The sequence below is a fragment of the Schistocerca serialis genome, chromosome 6, assembly GCF_023864345.2.
Source record: "Schistocerca serialis cubense isolate TAMUIC-IGC-003099 chromosome 6, iqSchSeri2.2, whole genome shotgun sequence".
Classification (NCBI taxonomy): Eukaryota; Metazoa; Arthropoda; class Insecta; order Orthoptera; family Acrididae; genus Schistocerca; species Schistocerca serialis.
The window spans coordinates 550,624,449-550,647,509 of record NC_064643.1 but is presented as its reverse complement, the minus strand read 5'-3'; the positions used below and the strand labels follow the sequence as shown (position 1 = coordinate 550,647,509).

At 44.6% G+C, this 23,061-nt stretch overlaps 1 protein-coding gene across 1 annotated transcript in view; it reads left to right on the top strand.

The window, feature by feature from the left end:
- Positions 1-14,938, top strand: part of LOC126484979 (uncharacterized) — a 184,600-nt gene extending 169,662 nt beyond the window's left edge. The window contains exon 4 of the mRNA XM_050108584.1: positions 12,281-14,938. Within this exon, the coding sequence (XP_049964541.1) occupies positions 12,281-12,424 (144 nt within the window). The 3' untranslated portion in view covers positions 12,425-14,938. The remainder of the gene's footprint in view (positions 1-12,280) is intronic.
- The last annotated feature ends 8,123 nt before the right edge of the window (positions 14,939-23,061 follow it).

Genomic DNA, 23,061 nt, shown 5'->3' with positions numbered 1-23,061 from the left:
GTACGTGCGTGGTTCGAGGGGCACCAGGGTGTGTTTACCGTACTTCGCTGGATACCAAACTCCTCGGAAATACACTACTGGCCATTAAAAGTGCTACACCACGAAGATGACGTGCTACAGACGCGAAATTTAACCGACAGGAAGAAGATCCTGTGATATGCAAATGATTAACTTTTCAGAGCATTCACACAAGGTTGGCGCCAGTGGCGACACCTACAACGTGCTGACACGAGGAAAGTTTCCAACCGATTTCTCATACACAAACACCAGTTGACCGGCGTTGCCTGGTGATACGTTGTTGTGATACCTCGTGTAAGGAGGAGAAATGCGTACCACCACGTTTCAGACTTTGATAAAGGACGGATTGTAACCTATCACGATTGCGGTTTATCGTATCGTGACATTGCTGCACGCGTTGGTCGAGATCCAATGACTGTTAGCAGAATATGGAATCGGTGGGTTCAGGCGGGTAATACGGAACGCCGTGCTGGATCCCAACGGCCTCGTATCACTAGCAGTCGAGATGACAGGCATCTTATCCGCATGGCTGTAACGGATCGTGCAGCCACGTCTCGATCTCTGAGTCAACAGATGGGGACGTTTGCAAGACGACAACCATCTGCACGAACAGTTCGACGACGTTTGCAGCAGCATCGACTATCAGCTCGGAGACCATGGCTGCGGTTACCATTGACGCTGCATCACAGACAGGAGTGCCTGCGATGGCGTACTCAACGACGAACCTGGGTGCACTTATGGCAAAACGCCAGTTTTTCAGATGAATCCAGGTTCTGTTTACAGCATCATGATGGTGGCATCCGTGTTTGGCGACATCGCGGTGAACGCACATTGGATGCGTTTACTCGTCATCGCCATACTGGCGTATCACCCGGCGTGATGGTATGGGGTGCCATTGGTTACACGTCTCGGTCACCTCTTGTTCGCATTGACGGCACTTTGAACAGTGGACGTTACATTCCAGATGTGTTACGACCTGGGGCTCTACCCTTCATTCGATCCCTGCGAATCCCTACATTTCAGCAGGATAATGCACGACCGCATGTTGCAGGTCCTGTACGGGCCGTTCTGGATACAGAAAATGTTCGACTGCTGCCCTGGCCAGCACATTCTCCAGATCTCTCACCAATTGAAACCGTCTGGTCAATGGTGGCCGAGAAACTGGCTCGTCACAATACGCCTGTCGTTACCCTTGATGAACTGTGCTATCGTGTTGAAGCTGCATGGGCGGCTGTACCTCAACACGCCATCCAAGCTCTGTTTGACTCAATGCCCAGGCGTATCAAGGCTGTTATTACGGCCCGAGGTGATTGTTCTGGATACTGATTTCCCAGGATCTATGCACCCAAATTGCGTGAAAATGTAATCACATGTCAGTTCTAGTATAATATATTTGTCCAGTGAATACCCGTTTATCATCTGCATTTCTTCTTGGTGTAGCAATTTTAATGGCCAATAGTGTATTAAAACAACTTCTTTTATTACTTCTCTGCATAATCACCACTCAGATTTTTGCATTTAACTTAAATCTTAACTAATTGACGAGTTCGCCCTGAATTTCAGCCAGCTCGTGACATCATCTTTAAATTCCTCCTGGCAGTCAAAGCGTTTGGGGCCAAGTCCTCTTTTTTACGTGCACGAATAGGAGGAAGTCACCTACCACCAAATCCGGCCTGTAGGGCGGCTTTAGCACTCCAAAAAAGCGGTACCCATAAGGTCTGTGAGTGATACAGTTTGATTTGTTATTTTTGGTTTGTTCGGCGAAGGTGGTTTGTCTCCGCGTTAACGTAGGAAACACATTTCCTCCACCGGTCTTGACACTGTTCAGCAAGTGCAGTGCAAAAGAAAGTGCAGGAAGCAGCCGAATTCTGCGTTTTTCGATCCTTCGGGAGATGTTACAGTATTCGACGAGCATAGAACGTTTAGTGCTCTAAATGCTCGGTTACGATCTCATGCGACGCATTCGAAGAAATCTGCGGAAACTTTTCAGACAATTTACATATCGTGTAAAGCTACTTTTCAAGAATTGTTATCAAATTTCTGTACCTGCTCGTTCCTGACTACAGAGGTACAATCACTTTTGCCATGATCACTAACATTTATTCTTGCACCCTTAAACAATGGGCACTAATAATACACAGTACATTCATTCACCATATTCCGATTACGTATAGCACAAATTTTTCGATAAATCCCTCTACGGCTTTGAATTTGTCGCAACTAAAAACCGGATTACAGAACGGATTTCTCATTTGTCCAGTTTCCCTGTCGCAATTCTCGTTCTGAACGGCGAACGAGAACCAATACAGCTTTTTTTCGCTAAGTACTAAGCACACTTTAAGTGAATTAATGATGGAGGGGGGGGGGGGTGAGAAACGAAAGAAAAGGGAAGGAACTCAAGATGACAGCTGCATCGCAGCTTTACGCAGAGTCAGCGGCATTGAGTGAAAATGTGTACCGAACCGAGATTCGAACCTAGCATCTCCTGCTTTCCAGGCAGTTGCGTCAACCACTTAGACACACTCGGCGCCTCTGACTTCGCACAAAGTCCCGATGCAGCTGACATTATGAGTTTCTTCCCTTTCATTTCCTTCCTCCCCCATCCACCTTCAATTTACTTAACATGTATCACAGCTGCGGATTCTGCGTGATGTCTGCTCTTTCGGACATGCCCAAAGGAACAGACATTATGCACTCACATAATCTAAGCACACTGACCTGCTTCATAAGGCAGTGAAGCTTACTTTCTGTCCCCGTTTCTACTTCCCAGGCTACATAAAAAACGGAGGCTACTTTTCTGATAGCCCTCGTGTATTTGTCAGTTTCTCTGTTCCGGTTGAACTTTTGTACTCAAAATCCAGACACTAGGTTGAGTAAAGCTTTCCGTTCTCCAGCATTGGGTTGCACTGGATACTGCTGCCTGCCTGACTAAGGGATCGTAGGAACTGTCAACTGTTTATTCTTGTGCAGTGCTCGACGAAATATTTTAATGTAATTATTCTAGTAGGGGACAGTGTTGTACCTAGAGGATAGTGCAAATGTGAATATACAATGTTTTTCGGTCGGTACTTCAGTCTAGTGTCTGATTTTAGAATCACGTAAATCAATGTTTAAGCAGTTTCTGTCATTTTCTAGTTTTTCTTGTTGTTAGACACGGGTTTGTGTTTTGCGCAGTATTTGTAAAAATTTCGCGTTCTACAAAATGAAGTTTTTCATACTATATTAAAGATATTGGGAAGAAAGTACTATAGAACTTATGTGAGTGAAATTCCATATTTACAAGTATTTGTATATACATAGTTAAGCCACACTTTGTCGGTTGTATAGCATCTTGTACCTTGAAATAGAAGAAGGTCTTTCACCATGGAACACGCGATACTTGAAAATGAATAGAGTTTCTTTAATGTACTAAAAATTGTACTTTTTATGAAAATGGAAATTTGTATTGGTTTCCAATAGTTTCTGTTTCAAAATGTATTTAAGTTGTAACTGGTTTTTAATAATGCTTCTTTTTGATTTCATTGCACTTCCTGGTTTTTGGTGTGTACTAGAGAGAACTGTGTTAAATACGGTACTAACAAGATTTTCAAAATTGCGAAACTTTAAATTTCAGTCGAATATTTGTTCCCGGATACATGACAGTGTTGTACCTTGGAACATGTTTTCAGACGTGGAAAAACTTTAAATTTTCGGGGTAATCTTTGCTCTTTCAGAGAAAGACTGCAACAATTAAAAAGTGAATTTCATCATTACAAAACGGAATAAGAAAATACATTAAACTTCTATCACAGAGCGAAATTCTGGAAAGTGAACCGAGACATAACTCCTCTCTTACTCATGTGGAGGACCTCACACTTCTTATTGTTCAATGTCAATTGTCACTTTTTGCACCACGCACGTAACTTGTCTCAGTCACTCTGTCAGCGTTCTGAATTTAACTACGACACCCTACCGTCTGACTCTCTTCGATTTCCTTTACACTTACAGTGTATGAAGATCAGTGCCTCATAATAAATTTTATATCGCAGTACAGCGCAACTCTCAAAACACTCTGGAACATCGTTTTTGAATATTACTAGATTTCCGAGTGGCGACAAGTGGAAATCACTTCCACATTTCGACATAATCACCGGTAGCTGAGTGGGCAGCATTTGATTCTAGTATTTCTGAAGTCGCTTGTTCAGCTACTGCTAGAAATTACTTTTAAAATTCTATGTGAGGTCTATGGAAATGTTAATTAAGAAACATTGAAACATATTTTTTTAATGAACATAATATTTTTATTTATTATTAATAACCGCATGAAAATTGAAATATTCGCTATAAATTAAAATTTGGTACAAAGCTGTGAAATATAAAATAAAAAGAAAATATCTTTTTATTTTTAAAACTCTACTTGTAATATTGATGTATACAATTTATTGAACTTAACTGCAACACTGCTTGCAATCCTATATCGAATTGTAATTTATTTTCATGTGATTGATAGTCAAATATAAAAGACATTATTTTTATTAAAAAATTACGGTTCAGTATTTTTCATTAAAATTTCCATTTGATAATACGTATAGAATATAAATGAAAGTATCAGAAAGTTGCTGCTAGCAAGAATCGAACACACAATTCGCTTTATACTGAACTTATCGCTATCTATTGAACTACCGAAGATTTTGTGGGAAAAATATGAAACTTGCTGTCGAAAATCTTCTAATCTGAAAACAGATGCAAACATCTGATTGCTTTTACAAATAAGTTAATGTGTTGAATATTTCTCGTTAAGAATTTAAACAAGGAAAACAATTTGAAAAGGTTATAAATTACCTAAACAGTTTGTTGAAAGCTGCTAAGTGCTCTTGTTATCAAACACGTGAGAGTATAACCTGGAAAATTTACGCTCGGTTTTAAGCAAAAGCTAGCTTTTCACGCATGTCACTGTTTATGGGCATCATATCTCCTGAACTCTGTGTCGTACAATTACACAGTGTATTGAAGTTCCGTTAGGACTGCTTGCGCGAAATTCCAAACTGCAAAGTTATCTCGTGGCGAGTTGCAGCGTTACGATCCTTGAAGTTCCAGAAACAGCTGTAGAAAGTATCAGCGCTACCATTGCTGCAGCAGGCATCCTGGCCGCGAATGTTAACTGTACGTGTCTGGCACTCGTCGGGAAACTGCAGTGGAGCAGTGAGCCAAAAATTTTTTTAAGTCCTCCTGCTTTCGTGGGCGAGAATTCAGCGAATTCGACCAAATCCCGAGAGGCAGATTCCTAGTTACTCCTCCATCACGAGACCGCAGTCCACAAAGCAAAGATTGTGCGCGAGCTTTGGGCAGCAAACGGATCACCGTCCTGGGTCAACCACCGTATTCGCCGAATTTGGCCACAGCCGACGCCTTCTGGTTGTTCCCCAAATTAAAGACGGCAATGAAAGGAATCCGTTATGACACAGTTAATGATATCCAATAAAATTGTACTGTATTACTAAACTCAACTCCAAAAAAGGACTACGGTGACTTTCGAAACAGTTAAAACTATTTCAGCTGTGGTTTGGTTCAGGGAAAGACTATTTTGAATAAATACAGTGATTTTGTGAACGGAAGCCATGACTTTTATTTTTCATAGCCACAGTCCTCACGGAACTGGGACACACTGTGTGTATAATATTTGAGGTGTATTCAGTGATATATGTGGTTGCTAAGTGGAAATACTGCATGAATATACAGGGTGGTCCATTGATCGTGACCGGGCCAAATATCTCACGAAATAAGCATCAAACGAAAAAACTACAAAGAAAGGAACTTGTCTAGCTTGAAGGGGGAACCAGATGGTGCTATGGTTGGCCCGCTAGATGGCGCTGCCATAGGTCAAACGTATATCAACTGCGTTTTTTTTAAAAATAGGAGCCCCAATATTTTATTACATATTCGTGTAGTACGTAAAGAAATATGAATGTTTTCGTAGAACCACTTTTTCCGCTTTGTGATAGATGGCGCTGTAATAGACACAAACATATGGCTCACAATTTTAGACGAACAGTTGGTAACAGGTAGTTTTTTTAAATTAAAATACAGAACGTAGGTACATTTGAACTTTGTGAACTTATCATTTCTGACAACACATGCTGTTACAGCGTGATTACCTGTAAATACCACATTAATGAAATAAATGCATTTGGCAATACGTGTAACGACATTCCTCTCAACAGCGAGTAGTTCGCCTTCCGTAATGTCAGCACATGCATTGACAATGCGCTGACGCATGTTGTCAGGCGTTGTCGTTTGATCACGATGGCAAATATCCGTCAACTTTCCCCGGGGACGTCTGATCCGGTGAACGTGCGGGCCATGGCATGGTGCTTCGACGACCAATCCACCTGTCATGAGATATGCTATTCAATACCGCTTCAAGCGCACGCGAGCTATGTGCCGGACATCCATCATGTTGGAAGTACATCGACATGCTGTCATGCACTGAAACATCTTGTAGTAACATCGGTAGAACATTACGTAGGAAATCAGCATACATTGCACCATTTAGATTGCCATCAATAAAATGGGGGCCAATTATCCTTCCTCCCATAATGCTGCACCATACATTCAGCCGCCAAGGTCTCTGATGTTCCACTTGTCGCAGGCATCGTGGATTTTCCGTTGCCCAATAGTGCATATTATGCTGGTTTACGTTACCGCTGTTGGTGAATGACGCTTCGTCGCTAAATAGAACGCGTGCAAAAAATCTGTCATCGTCCCGTAATTTCTCTTGTGCCCAGTGGCAGAACTGTACACGACGTTCAAAACCGTCGCCATGCAATTCCGGGTGCAATCGATGTTGATGTAGCATTCTCAACACCGACGTTTTTCAGATTTCCGATTCTCGCGCAGTTTGTCTGCAACTGATGTGCGGCGGATTAGCCGCGACAGCAGTTAAAACAGTTACTTGCGCATCATCATTTGTTGCAGGTCGTCGTTGACGTTTCACATGTGGCTGAACACTTCCTGTTTCCTTAAATAACGTAACTATCCGGCGAACGGTCCTGACACTTGGATGGTGTCGTCCAGGATACCGAGCAGCATACATAGCATGCGCCCGTTGGGCATTTTGATCACAATAGCCATATATCAACACGATATCGACCTTTTCCGCAAGTGGTAAACGGTCCATTTTAACACGGGTAATGTCTCACGAAGCAAATACCGTCCGCGCTGGCGGAATATTTCGTGATACCACGTACTTATACGTTTGTGACTATTACAGCGCCATCTATAACAAAGCGAAAAAAGTGGTCCAACTAAAACATTCATATTTCTTTACGTTCTACAAGAATATGTAATAAAGGAAGGTGGTTCCTGTTTATAAAAACACAGTTGATATCCGTTTGACCTATGGCAGCGCCATCTAGCGGGCCTAACATAGCACCATCTGGTTTCCCCCTTCAAGCTAGACTAGTTTCGTTCTTTGTAGTTTTTTCGTTTGATGCTTATTTCGTGAGATATTTGGCCCGGTGACTATCAATGGGCCACCCTGCATAGTCTGAGAAAATTGTGCACCGTGATTAACACACAGTTTCTAACAGCAGAGAGAAGACAAAATTCGTAGGATACCTCCTAATATCTTATCTAACTTCTTTTTCCCAGCGTAGTGTAGCATCTAGACGTGGCTTGCTGCTTTTATAGCCGTCCAAAACTGCGAAAGTGTTGCCAGTGCAGGATGTTGTGCAAGAACTGACCTCGCCATTACATCCCATAAAAGTTCGATCGGATTCATGTCGGGCGATCTGGGTGGCCAAAATCATTCGCTGGAACTGTCCAGAATACTTTTCACACTAATCACGAAAAATTGTGGTTCGGCAACATGGTGTATTGTCTCAATAAAAATTGCATCGTTGTTTGGGAACATGAAGTCCATCAATAGCTGCAGGTGGTCTGCAAGTTGGCGAACATAGCCGTTTCCACTGAATGATTGGGTCAGTTGGACCACAGGATCCAGTCCATTCCAAGTAAACACAGTCCACACCATGATGGAGCCACCACCAGCTTGCACAGTGCCTTGTTGACAATTTGGGTACACGGCTTCGTGGGATCTCCGCCACACTCGAACCCTACCATTAGCTCTTACCAGCTGAAATCTGTACTCATCTGATCACGGTTTCCCAGTTGTCTAGGATCCAACGGATATGGTCACGAGCCCAGTAGAGACGCTGCAGGCGATGTCATGCTGTTAACAAAAGCACTCGCGTCGGTAGTCTGCTGCCGTAGCCCATTAACGCCAGATTAGGCCGCTCTGTTCTAACGGAAACGTTCGTCGTACGTCACCCGTTGATTTCTGCCGTTATTTCTCGCAGTGTTGCTTGTCTGTTAGCACTGACAATTCTACAAAACCGACTGAAGGCCGTCGGCCATTGTGCTGTCCGTGGTGAGAGGTAAGGCCTGAAATATGGTATGCCGGCCGGAGTGGCCGAGCGGTTAAAGGCGCTACAGTCTGGAGCCGCACGACCGCTACGGTCGCAGGTTCGAATCCTGCCTCGGGCATGGATGTGTGTGATGTCCTTAGGTTAGTTAGGTTTAAGTAGTTCTAAGTTCTAGGGGACTTATGACCACAGCAGTTGAGTCCCATAGTGCTCAGAGACATTTGAACCATTTGAAATATGGTATTCACGACACACTCTTGACGTTGTGGATCTCAGAAGACTGGTTTCCCTAACGATTTCCGAAAGGGGATGTCCCACACGTCTAGCTCTAACTGCCATTCCGCGTTCAGAATCTTTTAGTTCCCTTCGTGGGACTATAACCACGTCGGAAGCCTTACCGCATGAATCACCTGTGTACAAATGACGTTTCCGCCAATGCATTTCTCTTTTATACCTTGCGTGCGCTATACTACCGCCATCTGTGTAGGTGCATATAGCTATCCCATGAATTTTGTCATCTCAGTGTACGTGGATCCTATCTAAAAATACTGGATGAACATACAGTCTGGGTAATTTTGCGCTGTGAGTTACGCTGCATCAAGAGTCGTACACAGTTTCTAGCAACAATACTTGTCTTACTACATTAAATCTCTAACATAAGATTGCATCTCTTAATAAGTATTATGACAGTATTTAAAAAATTTTAATTAGATTGATAATAACACGCATCGAAAAAAGTTTTGCATCACCCCGGTTCCCAGAACTCCTGAAGACAGACGTTGACTGTGGATATTGTATCACAGACACAGTCCCTTTGACTCTTCAGAGATGTCACTAAACCCGCCCAAAGATGTAAACAACCATGCATGAGCAGCGCCTGTTAGACGGAAGGGGTCCGATAGCCGATCAGTTCCAGTCATTCCACCAGGAAGGACGTACGCGGTTCGTGCTATCTGTAGTTCAATCATGCCTAGACGTTCAATACCGAGGTTCGATCGCGTCCGCATTGTTACTTTGTGCCAGGAAGGGCTGCCTACAAAGGAAGTGTCCAGGCGTCTCGGAGTGAACCAAAGCGATGTTGTTTGGACATGGAGGAGACACAGAGAGACAGAAACTGTCATGACATGCCTCGCTCAAACCGGCCAAGGGCTACTACTGCGTGGATGACCGCTACCTTCGGATTATGGCTCGGAGGAACCCTTACAACAACGCCCCCATGTTGAATAACGCTTTTTGTGCAGCCACAGGACGTCGTGTTACAACTCAGACTGTGCGCAATAGGCTGCATGATGAGCAACTTCACTCCAGACGTCCATGGCGAGCTCCATGTTTGGAACCATGACACCATGCAGCGCGCTACAGATGGGCCCAACAACATGCCGAATGGACCGCTCAGGATTGGCATCACGTTCTCTTCACCGATGAGTATCGCATGTGTCTTCAACCAGACAATCGTCGGAGACGTATTTGGAGGCAACACGGTTAGGCTCAACGCCTTAGACACACTGTCCAGCAAGCGCAGCAAGGTGGAGGTTCCCTGCTGTTTTGGGGTGGCATTATGTGGGACCGATGTACGCCGCTGGTGGTCACGGAAGGCGCCGTAACGGCTGTACGATACGTGAATGCCGTCCTTCGACCGATAGTGCAACCATATCAGCAGCATATTGGCGAGGCATTCGTCTTCATGGACAAAAATTCGCGCCGCCATCGTGCACATCTTGTGAATGACTCCCTGCAGGATAACGACATCGCTCGGATAGAGTGGCCAGCTTGTTCTCCAGACATGAATCTTATCGAACATGCCTGGGATAGACTGAAAAGGGCTGTTTATCGACGACGACCCACCAACCACTCTGAGGGACCTACGTCGAATCGCCGTTGAGGAGTGGGACAATCGGGACCAACAGTGCCTTGACGATCTTGTGAATAGTATGCCACGGCCAATACAGGCACGCATCAATGCAAGAGGACGTGCTGCTGGGTAGTAGAGGTAATGGTGTGTACAGCAATCTGGACCACCACCTCTGAAGGTCTCTCTTTATGGTGGTACAACATGCAATGTGTGGTTTTCATGAGCAATAAAAAGGGCGGAAATGATGTTTGTGTTGATCTCTATTCCAAATTTCTGTACAGGTTCCGGAAATCTAGGAACCGAGGTGGTGCAAACCTTTTTTTTATGTGTGTATACGAAATATCAAAAATCAAATCTTTGTTGCTCCTGGAAGATGTTAGACAGACAACTTGCGGCTGTGACCGTGTACCCTATTAGTCGTTTAGTAGTACAGGAGTCCAGGCACAGACCTTAAAATTGTAAGGAACCTGAAGAGCAATAGTCCGTAATGTCGCCTAGTTGTATGCTCTGGAGGTAATGCCCGAGCTTTAGGTCTACATCTACATCTACATCTACATTTATACTCCGCAAGCCACCCAACGGTGTGTGTCGGAGGGCACTTTACGTTCCACTGTCACTACCTTCCTTTCCTGTTCCAGTCGCGTATGGTTCGCAGGAAGAACGACTGCCGGAAAGCCTCCGTGAGCGCTCGAATCCCTCTAATTTTACATTAGTGATCTCCTCGGGAGGTATAAGCAGGGGGAGGCAATATATTCGATACCTCATCCAGAAACGCACCCTCTCGAAATCTGGACAGCAAGTTACACGGCGATGCAGAGCGCCTCTCTTGCAGAGTCTACCACTTGAGTTTGCTAAACATCTCTGTAACGCTATCACGCTTACCAAATAACCCTGTGACGAAACGCGCCGCTCTTCTTTGGATCTTCTCTATATCCTCCGCCAACCCGATCCGGCACGGATCCCACACTGATGAGCAATACTCAAGTATAGGTCGAACGAGTGTTTTGTAAGCCAGCTCCTTTGTTGATGGACAACATTTTCTCAGGACTCTCCCAATGAATCTCAACCTGGCACCCGCCTTACCAACAATTAATTTTATATGATCATTCCACTTCAGATAGTTCCGTACGCATACTCCCAGATATTTTACAGAAGTAACTGCTACCAGTGTTTGTTCCGCTATCATATAATCATACAATAAAGGATCCTTCTTTCTATGTATTCGCAATACATTACATTTATCTATGTTATGGGTCAGTTGCCACTCCCTGCACCAAGTGCCTATCCGCTGCAGATCTTCCTGCATTTCGCTACATTTTTCTAATGCTGCAACTTCTCTGTATACTACAGCATCATCCGCGAAAAGCCGCATGGGACTTCCGACACTATCTACTAGGTCATTTATATATATTGTGAAAAGCAATGGTCCCATAACACTCCCCTGTGGCACGCCAGAGGTTACCTTAACGTCTGTAGACGTCTCTCCATTGATAACAACATCCTGTGTTCTGTTTGCTAAAAACTCTTCAATCCAGCCACACAGCTATTCTGATATTCCGTCGGCTCTTACTTTGTTTATCAGATACAGTGCGGAACTGTATCGAACGCCTTCCGGAAGTCAAGGAAAATGGCATCTACCTGGGAGCCTGTATCTAATATTTTCTGGGTCTCATGAACAAATAAAGCAAGTTGGGTCTCACACGATCGCTGTTTCCGGAATCCATGTTGATTCCTACAGAGTAGATTCTGGGTTTCCAGAAATGACATGATACGCTAACAAAAAACATATTCTAAAATTCTACAACAGATCGATGTCAGAGATACAGGCCTATAGTTTTGCGCATCTGCTAGACGACCCTTCTTGAAAACTGGGACTATCTGCGCTCTTTTCCAATCATTTGGAACCTTCCATTCCTCTAGAGACTTGCGGTACACGGCTGTTAGAAGGGGCAAGTTGTTTCGCGTACTCTGTGTAGACGTGCTATCAGCTGTTATGTTTTGATTGCAGCCACTGGCGCTGGTGGGGTCCCTGCTGGTGGCGGTGAGCGGCGGCGCCCTCTACATGATGTGGCGGTACCGGGAGGACGTCGAGGAACCTCCTGATCCCCAGCTCGGCGCCGACCGCAACCGAGCCGCCTCCGTCGTCATCTGACCGCTGCCTGCCTGCGCACTACTTCTGCCCCTCTCAGCTACCTGGTGTTCAGCACGCAGATCTCTCGAGGATTCGAACGAATGCTGTGGACAATGTACACTATGATTCTTGCAGGACAGTCTGCGACCCCATACAGTTACAACAGTGTTGTTTGTTTGCGTTCTTCACTATATTGCACGATGTATCAAATAAGTTCACTACTTTGAAATGAACCGTTTGGTGGTCGTTTCGTAATGTACAAACGGGCGACTCGATCCGTGTGGGCGATTGGTACGAATAGGGATAGTTGACCGAAAAGTCTTCTCTTAGGATGCAAAGAATTTAAACAATTTTGTTGCCTGTCAGCTGTACGCGGCTCAAATCAGTCACGAAATTCGTAAGTTCCATGTTGATATAGAAGTCCAGTGGCTCCAAGAGATAACATTATATACACTCGCCTACAAATTAGAAATAAAAGGTAAAGCGAAGACGTGGCGACGTGCATGCCCTTGAGCTGCACGTTGATGAAGGAGATCTTTGACGACTGACAACTCCCAATGGCTGATTCACAGAGTGACACCTCAGAATCGAAATCTGTTTTGCCTGCGGCCGTGTAGCGATCTTACCACGTGAAACTGCGTGTATGAGCCGACACTTGTCGCTACGGTTTGGATTCTTTATTACCAATGGCTTCCCAGAATAGCTGCATTTTCCGTAACCCGCCCCATATTCTCCATTCTGTCTTGAAATGGTCACACCTAGAAACGTCAAGTCTATGTCAGATACGGTATGTTCCACTTCATCATACGAGATCCTGTAGCAACCTGGTATCACTGTCAAAATGGATCTACACGCCATAAACCAAAATATAGCATTATACTAGGCATTCAAGCACTCCGTCTTAACGCCACAAGTGACCCATCGGGACCATCCGACCGCCGTGTCATCCTCAGTGGAGGATGCGGATAGGAGGAGCGTGTGATCAGCACACCGCTCTCCTGGTCGTTATGATGGTTTCCTTGGACTGGAGCCGCTACTATTCGGTCGAGTAGCTCCTCAATTGGCATCACGAGGCTGAGTGCACCCCGAAAAATGGCAACATCGCGTGGCGGCCCGGATGGTCACCCATCCAATGGCCGGTCACGCCCGACAGCGCTTAACTTCGGTGAGCTGACGTGAACAGGTGTATCCACTGCGGCAAGGCCGTTGCCTGTTATACTAGGGCGTTCTGAAAAATAATGCCCCCGAATTTTTTGTGAGAAAACTCTCAAAGGTTTTTAAGTAAAACGAACATTATTAACATTCTGCATCTTTATTCTTCATGTTTACATATTTATTTCTCAACATAGTCAGCCTGGCGACGAATATATTTCTCCCCACGAGAGACCAGTTTGTCAATACCGTCACTGTAGAATGTTTGACTTTGTTGACAGAGCCACGACCTCATCTTTGCTTGCACCGCTTCCCCACTATCAAAGTGACGTCCTCGAAGGTGTTGCTGAAGTCTTGCAAACAAATTAAAATAGGATGGGGCCAAGTCGGCTGTATGGAGGATGATCGATAACAGTGAATCCAAGGCGTCGGCTTGTTGCAGAAGTAGCAGCGCTCTGGTCTGATATTGTCTTGCTGAAGGGGAGGGTGGTCCATGTGTGGACGAACTCTCCGAATTCGAAACCCGATTACAGCACACTGTTTCTCACGCACTGACGTAGTTTCGTTACACACCGCCATGTTGCACGCTACAATTCAGAGCCCTCTAGCGGCAGAAGGTTGCAAATATATAGACGGGAAGAATAAAGTTGTTCAATGTTAAAAACGTTTGTTTTATTTAATAATCTTTGAGTTTTCACATAAAAATTTCCGGGGCGTTACTTTTCAACAAGCCCTCGTATACCGAATAGCGGGCGTGTGGATTTGCGAAGATTTTCGGAAATACGATATGACTTTAATGTGTGCATCCATGTTTCTGGAACTACTGTAGGTACTAATCATTCTGGCGAAATTTACTTTTTAAAATGTTTCCTTGCCGGTCCTTATCTTCCCGTCACAGATTCTCCCATCATAGAAGGATTCTTAAAGATATCGTACCATAGTCAATATTGCTAAGTACTAATTTAAGGCCAAGAAACACCTTTATTCGAGTTAAATGTTACATCGATCTGTGTATCAAGAACTAAGTATATGAACTGAGCTGATCTGTGTTAACAGCAGGTTCCTTTCGTACGCCTACCACAATGCAGTTGTGTAGAGGACATGTCAGTACGTGAACAATTTTGATCATGCAAATTACGAAAGCCAGTTGGTTTACAATTATTTTTTCCACAAAAAATAAGTTCTGCCTAATATTCCCGCAGTATATTGATCATGTATTCTGCGGAGAAAGATTTCACATTAACACTAGACGAGTCAAGTAATGACATGCACGTCTAAATTAATTTTTAATAATTAGCCCATAACCTCTCACAACGTTTCCGTGAATCATCTTTCTCATTGAATTTAATCTCAAAGGAGAGATTCTTTTGTAAATAAAACACTTCTGGAGACATTTGTGTAAATGTTCTGTAAAATCCGTACTCATCTGTCAATATGTATTTATTATGTTTCAAATACATGTCTTTTATCAAATGTATTGTGTTATGGAAGTTTTTGAATTTTCTTCTTTCAGTTAGTCGTCAGTTATATACTACGAAGAACCACGCAAAAAATCAGGAATTATAACTTGTGGTAAAGTAAAGGTGTGCATTCCTGCTGAAGGCTACGCCAGGAAGAGGGAAAATTAAGGTTTAACGGTCCCGTCTACATCGAGGTCATTAGGGACAGAGCAGTAGCTCAGATTTTCTTAAGTATGGGAAAGGAAATAGGCCATGGTCTTCCAAAGGAACCATCCCAGCGTTGCCTCGTGCGATTTAGGGAAATTACGGAAACCTAAATCTGGTGGGCCAAACGTGGATTTGAACCGTCGTCTTTCTCGGTGCCAGTCCAGTGCGCTAACCATTGTCTCACCTCGATCTGTGACGACATCGGAGATCCTTTATGGACGAGTAGGACCACATACGTCGTACATGAATCTCATTTTTGTTTGCTTCTGGAGAAATGATGGAGGGGAGCGTAGTTTGACCACTGCAGTGCCTCGTTGGGAGGTGGCTGTCTCAGTGACTGCGAGCAGACAAGGCGAGAGACAGTAGTAAGTGGAATCTGAAGAGGTTGAACCAGGCGTCCGAAAGTTGGTGTTCCTTGAACAAATAGTTAAGCTGACCTTAGGCGTAAGCCAAGATGTTTGCTAGCGTGTATACCGATGTTACATGGTAGCTTAAAGGTGTCCACATTCGTAACTGCCAGCTTCAAACGCGTGCTTGTGTTACCTTATTTGAGCGTCCGTGTGGGAATTATGTGTAAGCATTGTAACGATACAAGTGGCTAGAGGTTTGAATGCTTTTCGAGTAAGCAGACTTGCGTAGAACTGGATACAGACCAATGAGTTATTATCGCGAGGTCGCAGCGCGATTTTGAACCAATGGTGCCAATTACCACTTTTTCGCAGCAATCTTGCCGATCAACGCGAGGCAGCAGCGTTGTGGAAGCATTGGGCACCGCACACAATTCGCAATCCTAGCAGCAGCTGCCATCGGCCTTCTGTGGACATATTCTGTTTCAGTGTGGATTTCTTTACTGAATGGATGAAAAATATCTTGAAATACTGGACAGCTCTTGCACCACGGTGAAGAGCCCCATTAATGAGATTGTAGCCCTTGCCCACTCGTCACTTTCAAAAGTTACCACCTTCCTTACCTCTATCCTCTTTCCATGCATCTCACTTCGGTCATTAACCATTTTATTTACTATTTAAGTTATTACGTGTGGGCTTACCTAGTGGTTGTAGGGGGGCTGTTATTGTTTACTTAGGCAGTAATTTATTACGCTTTTAACTATCCTTATTGCTGTGGTTTAACAACGAATGAGGACAGCCTTTTCCTTATTGCTGTAATTTACTATCCTCATCACTACAATTTATTACGAAACATGGCTGCCACAACCAAACATGGCTGCCCAAGATAAGTTAGCCACTATTGTAACAGTGGACATAACCCAGTGCAAATAGAGCAAGAAATTAAAAGATACAAGTAAGATAGCTTGCGTACTGCGTAATCTACATCTTTAGGAACGTTTTTCGTTGTCACCAGTCCCCTAGAACTACTTAAACCTAACTAACCTAAGGACATCACACACATCCATGCCCGAGGCAGGATTCGAACCTGCGACCGTAGCAGTCGCGCGGTTCCGGACTGAAGCGCCTAGAACCGCTCGGCCACAACGGCCGGCTGAACGTTTTTGGGTTCTTCCAGATATGTACACTCCTGGAAATTGAAATAAGAACACCGTGAATTCATTGTCCCAGGAAGGGGAAACTTTATTGACACATTCCTGGGGTCAGATACATCACATGATCACACTGACAGAACCACAGGCACATTGACACAGGCAACAGAGCATGCACAATGTCGGCACTAGTACAGTGCATATCCACCTTTCGCAGCAATGCAGGCTGCTATTCTCCCATGGAGACGATCGTAGAGATGCTGGATGTAGTCCTGTGGAACAGCTTGCCATGCCATTTCCACCTGGCGCCTCAGTTGGACCAGCGTTCGTGCTGGACGTGCAGACCGCGTGAGACGACGCTTCATCCAGTCCCAAACATGCTCAATGGGGTACAGATCCGGAGATCTTGCTGGCCAGGGTAGTTGACTTACACCTTCTAGAGCACGTTGGGTGGCACGGGATACATGCGGACGTGCATTGTCCTGTTGGAACAGCAAGTTCCCTTGCCGGTCTAGGAATGGTAGAACGATGGGTTCGATGACGGTTTGGATGTACCGTGCACTATTCAGTGTCCCCTCGACGATCACCAGTGGTGTACGGCCAGTGTAGGAGATCGCTCCCCACACCATGATGCCGGGTGTTGGCCCTGTGTGCCTCGGTCGTATGCAGTCCTGATTGTGGCGCTCACCTGCACGGCGCCAAACACGCATACGACCATCATTGGCACCAAGGCAGAAGCGGCTCACATCGCTGAAGACGACACGTCTCCATTCGTCCCTCCATTCACGCCTGTCGCGACACCACTGGAGGCGGGCTGCACGATGTTGGGGCGTGAGCGGAAGACGGCCTAACGGTGTGCGGGACCGTATCCCAGCTTCATGGAGACGGTTGCGAATGGTCCTCGCCGATACCCCAGGAGCAACAGTGTCCCTAATTTGCTGGGAAGTGGCGGTACGGTCCCCTACGGCACTGCGTAGGATCCTACGGTCTTGGCGTGCATCCGTGCGTCGCTGCGGTCCGGTCCCAGGTCGACGGGCACGTGCACCTTCCGCCGACCACTGGCGACAACATCGATGTACTGTGGAGACCTCACGCCCCACGTGTTGAGCAATTCGGCGGTACGTCCACCCGGCCTCCCGCATGCCCACTATACGCCCTCGCTCAAAGTCCGTCAACTGCACATACGGTTCACGTCCACGCTGTCGCGGCATGCTACCAGTGTTAAAGACTGCGATGGAGCTCCGTATGCCACGGCAAACTGGCTGACACTGATGGCGGCGGTGCACAAATGCTGCGCAGCTAGCACCATTCGACGGCCAACACCGCGGTTCCTGGTGTGTCCGCTGTGCCGTGCGTGTGATCATTGCTTGTACAGCCCTCTCGCAGTGTCCGGAGCAAGTATGGTGGGTCTGACACACCGGTGTCAATGTGTTCTTTTTTCCATTTCCAGGAGTGTATGTGGTAGTATTACGGTAATAACACACCACTGCTGCAGAAGCAGTGGGAACTTAGAACAGTTCAAGTAAGAGTTTGACAGCTGTATGATACACGGTCTGTTTATTAGAAACATTTAGGAACACATTTCTGAGCCCCTCCAACAATGTGTGTATCAGTATTACACTAGTAACTCCTTGTTCTAGGTTTCTCAACTGCCGCAACTTCCCCGAACATGAGTGGAGCAGTATTTAATTATCACTGATCACGCGAGGGACTCGAGAGCAGATGCGCATTGTGCAGCCAAGAGCTCGCTGGCTACACATGCATTCCAACTATGCGGAGCGAGGGCAGGCGTCTGCTACAACGCGCAGGCACCATTACCTCAGAAAGCCATCTGGAGACCACCGTGTCAGTGAGTATGTAGACCGCTGTCACAACGAGAAAATAAACTGCTAAAACTATACAGAAAATTCACAGTCGTACGAAATTTCCTATCACATTCCCAGAAAATCCGTGAAGTGCAAGTAGGTCTCGCATACGAGGTTTCCTTACAAAGTTACTTATGTACACAGATCCTGGGAACCGACGACCTCGACGATTTTTGCCTGTTATCGAATCGGTACAGGCAAGATATACGTCTACCCATTCCTGAGAAAAACGGTTCTTACCAGAACGACAGACAGACAGTCGGATAACAAACGATGTATACATGAAGATGGTATCTGTTCTTTCGGACATGTCCGAAAGAACAAATACCATCGGTGACCATGCAGCTCGTTGGAATGAAATTACAAAGAAATGAATATTCCTAGCTGCACACAGGCGTTGATATAAGTCAACGGGGACAGATGGAAGTGTGTGCCCCGACCGGGACTCGAACGCGGGATCTCTTGCTTACATGGCAACCGCTCTATCCATCTTTTTTTCCCATTTTGTTCGATATACAGGGTGATTCAAAAAGAATACAACAACTTTAGGAATTTAAAACTCTGTAACGACAAAAGGCAGAGCTAAGCACTATCTGTCGGCGAATTAAGGGAGCTATAAAGTTTCAGTTAGTTGTACATTTGTTCGCTTGAGGCGCTGTTGACTAGGCGTCAGCGTCAGTTGATGCTAAGATGGCGACCGCTCAACAGAAAGCTTTTTGTGTTATTGAGTACGGCAGAAGTGAATCGACGACAGTTGTTCAGCGTGCATTTCGAACGAAGTATGGTGTTAAACCTCCTGATAGGTGGTGTATTAAACGTTGGTATAAACAGTTTACAGAGAATGGGTGTTTGTGCAAAGGGAAAAGTTCTGGACGGCCGAGAACGAGTGATGAAAATGTAGCACGCATCCAGCAAGCATTTGCTCGCAGCCCAGGAAAATCAAAGCGCAGAGCTAGCAGAGAGCTGCAAATTCCACAATCAACTGTATGGAGAGTCCTACGAAAAAGGTTAGTTATGAAACCTGAACGTCAACTACCCGAGGCGATGGATCGGCCGCCAGGCAGCCCGTGACAGAGCACTTCATCACTGGCCTCCAAGAAGCCCTGATCTTACCCCCTGCGATTTTTTCTTATGGGGGTATGTTAAGGATATGGTGTTTCGGCCACCTCTCCCAGCCACCATTGATGATTTGAAACGAGAAATAACAGCAGCTATCCAAACTGTTACGCCTGATATGCTACAGAGAGTGTGGAAAGAGTTGGAGTATCGGGTTGATATTGCTCGAGTGTCTGGAGGGGGCCATATTGAACATCTCTGAACTTGTTTTTGAGTGAAAAAAAACCTTTTTACATACTCTTTGTAATGATGTATAACAGAAGGTTATATTATGTTTCTTTCATTAAATACACATTTTTAAAGTTGTGGTATTCTTTTTGAATCACCCTGTAGTTCGTTGCATTTGGTCTGGGCGGACGTCACCAGACATCCGTTCAAGTTGATCGTTGATTCTTTGACTCAAGTTTTTTTTATAACCATTTGAGCCACCGAGGACACAGAGGATAGCGCTACTGCAGGGACTTATCTCTGGCACGCCTCCCGTGATACCCATCTTCCCAACTTATTGTCCCGCACTATATTCATAGTGCCCCTGCCCATTATACTCATTACGCGCTGATTTTTGCCGATTCCCGTAAGAGTTCGGGCACTGTTTGTGCATCCGTACAGAAGAAGACGATGGTCAAATGGCCGGTGAGCCTGAACTATATATATATACATAGTATCTGTTCTTTCGGACATGTCCAAAAGAACAGATACCATCGGTGACCATGCAGCTCGTTCGAACGAAATTACAATGACTTATATCAACGCCTGTATGCAGCTAGGAGTATTCATTTCACTGTAATTTCAAAACAAAACAATTTTTTTTTCGTGTGAAAGAATTACAAATTAATAATTCTCGGACTTTTTTCCGTTACTTGTTCTGTGAAACCTTGATAGTTGCCAATTTTCTTGATTCTAGATCAACGGGAAGTGCTCTATAAATTTCGACGAGTGAGCTTGCGAATATAAAATATGTGACTTAAATGCCCATATCTTTTGATTGCACTGACTCAGAAGCTTCAATTTTTTACTCTTCCAAGGGCTCGTAGACCATAATATGCGACATAAATGCGTCTATCTGTTCCTACGAAAAAAGTGTTGTTAACAGTCGGACAGGCAGATGGACGACAATGTTGTTGTTGTGGTGGTCTTCAGTCCTGAGACTGGTTTGATGCAGCTCTCCATGCTACTCTATCCTGTGCAAGCTTTTTCATCTCCCAGTACCTACTGCAACCTACATCCTTCTGAATCTGCTTAGTGTATTCATCTCTTGGTCTCCCTCTACGATTTTTACCCTCCACGCTGCCCTCCAATACTAAATTGGTGATCCCTTGATGCCTCAGAACATGTCCTACCAACCGATCCCTTCTTCTGGTCAAGTTGTGCCACAAACTTCTCTTCTCCCCAATCCTATTCAATACTTCCTCATTAGTTATGTGATCTACCCATCTAATCTTCAGCATTTTTCTGTAGCACCACATTTCGAAAGCTTCTATTCTCTTCTTGTCCAACTATTTATCGTCCATGTTTCACTTCCATACATGGCTACACTCCATACGAATACTTTCAGAAATGACTTCCTGACACTTAAATCAATACTGGATGTTAACAAATTTCTCTTCTTCAGAAACGCTTTCCTTGCCATTGCCAGCCTACATTTTATATCCTCTCTACTTCGACCATCATCAGTTATTTTGCTCCCCAAATAGCAAAACTCCTTTACTACTTTAAGTGCCTCATTTCCTAATCTAATTCCCTCGGCATTACCCGACTTAATTAGACTACATTCCATTATCCTTGTTTTGCTTTTGTTGATGTTCATCTTATATCCTCCTTTCAAGACACTGTCCATTCCATTCAACTGCTCTTCCAAGTCCTTTGCTGCCTCTGACAGAATTACAATGTCATCGGCGAACCTCAAAGTTTTTATTTCTTCTCCATGAATTTCAATACCTACTCCAAATTTTTCTTTTGTTTCCTTTACTGCTTGCTCAATATACAGATTGAACAACATCGGGGAGAGGCTACAACCCTGTCTTACTCCCTTCCCAACCACTGCTTCCCTTTCATGTCCCTCGACTCTTATAACTGCCATCTGGTTTCTGTACAAATTGTAAATAGCCTTTCGCTCCCTGTATTTTACCCCTGCCACCTTTAGAATTTGAAAGAGAGTATTCCAGTCAACATTGTCAAAAGCTTTCTCTAAGTCTACAAATGCTAGAAAGGTAGGTTTGCCTTTCCTTAATCTTTCTTCTAAGCTAAGTCGTAAGGTCAGTATTGCCTCACGTGTTCCAGTGTTTCTACGGAATCCAAACTGATCTTCCCCGAGGTTGGCTTCTACTAGTTTTTCTATTCGTCTGTAAAGAATTCGTGTTAGTGTTTTGCAGCTGTGACTTATTAAGCTGATAGTTCGGTAATTTTCACATCTGTCAACACCTGCTTTCTTTGGGATTGGAATTATTATATTCTTCTTGAAGTCTGAGGGTATTTCGCCTGTTTCATACATCTTGCTCACCAGATGGTAGAGTTTTGTCAGGACTGGCTCTCCCACGGCCGTCAGTAGTTCCAATGGAATATTGTCTACTCCGGGGGCCTTGTTTCGACTCAGGTCTTTCAGTGCTCTGTCAAACTCTTCACGCAGTATCATATCTCCCATTTCATCTTCATCTACATCCTCTTCCATTTCCATAATATTGTCCTCAAGTACATCGCCCTTGTATAGACCCTCTATATACTCCTTCCACCTTTCTGCTTTCCCTTCTTTGCTTAGAATTGGGTTTCCATCTGAGCTCTTGATATTCATACCAATCGTTCTCTTATCTCCAAAGGTCTCTTTAATTTTCCTGTAGGCGGTATCTATCTTACCCCTAGTGAGATAGGCCTCTACATCCTTACATTTGTCCTCTAGCCATCCCTGCTTAGCCATTTTGCACTTCCTGTCGATCTCATTTTTGAGACGTTTGTATTCCTTTTTGCCTGTTTCACTTACTGCATTTTTATATTTTCTCCTTTCATCAATTAAATTCAGTATTTCTTCTGTTACCCAAGGATTTCTACTAGCCCTCGTCTTTTTACCTACTTGATCCTCTGCTGCCTTCACTACTTCATCCCTCAAAGCTACCCATTCTTCTTCTACTGTATTTCTTTCCCCCATTCCTGTCAATTGTTCCCTTATGCTCTCCCTGAATCTCTGTACAACCTCTGGTTCTTTTAGTTTATCCAGGTCCCATCTCCTTAAATTCCCACCTTTTTGCTGTTTCTTCAGTTTTAATCTACAGGTCATAACCAATAGATTGTGGTCAGAGTCCACATCTGCCCCTGGAAATGTCTTACAATTTAAAACCTGGTTCCTAAATCTCTGTCTTACCATTATAT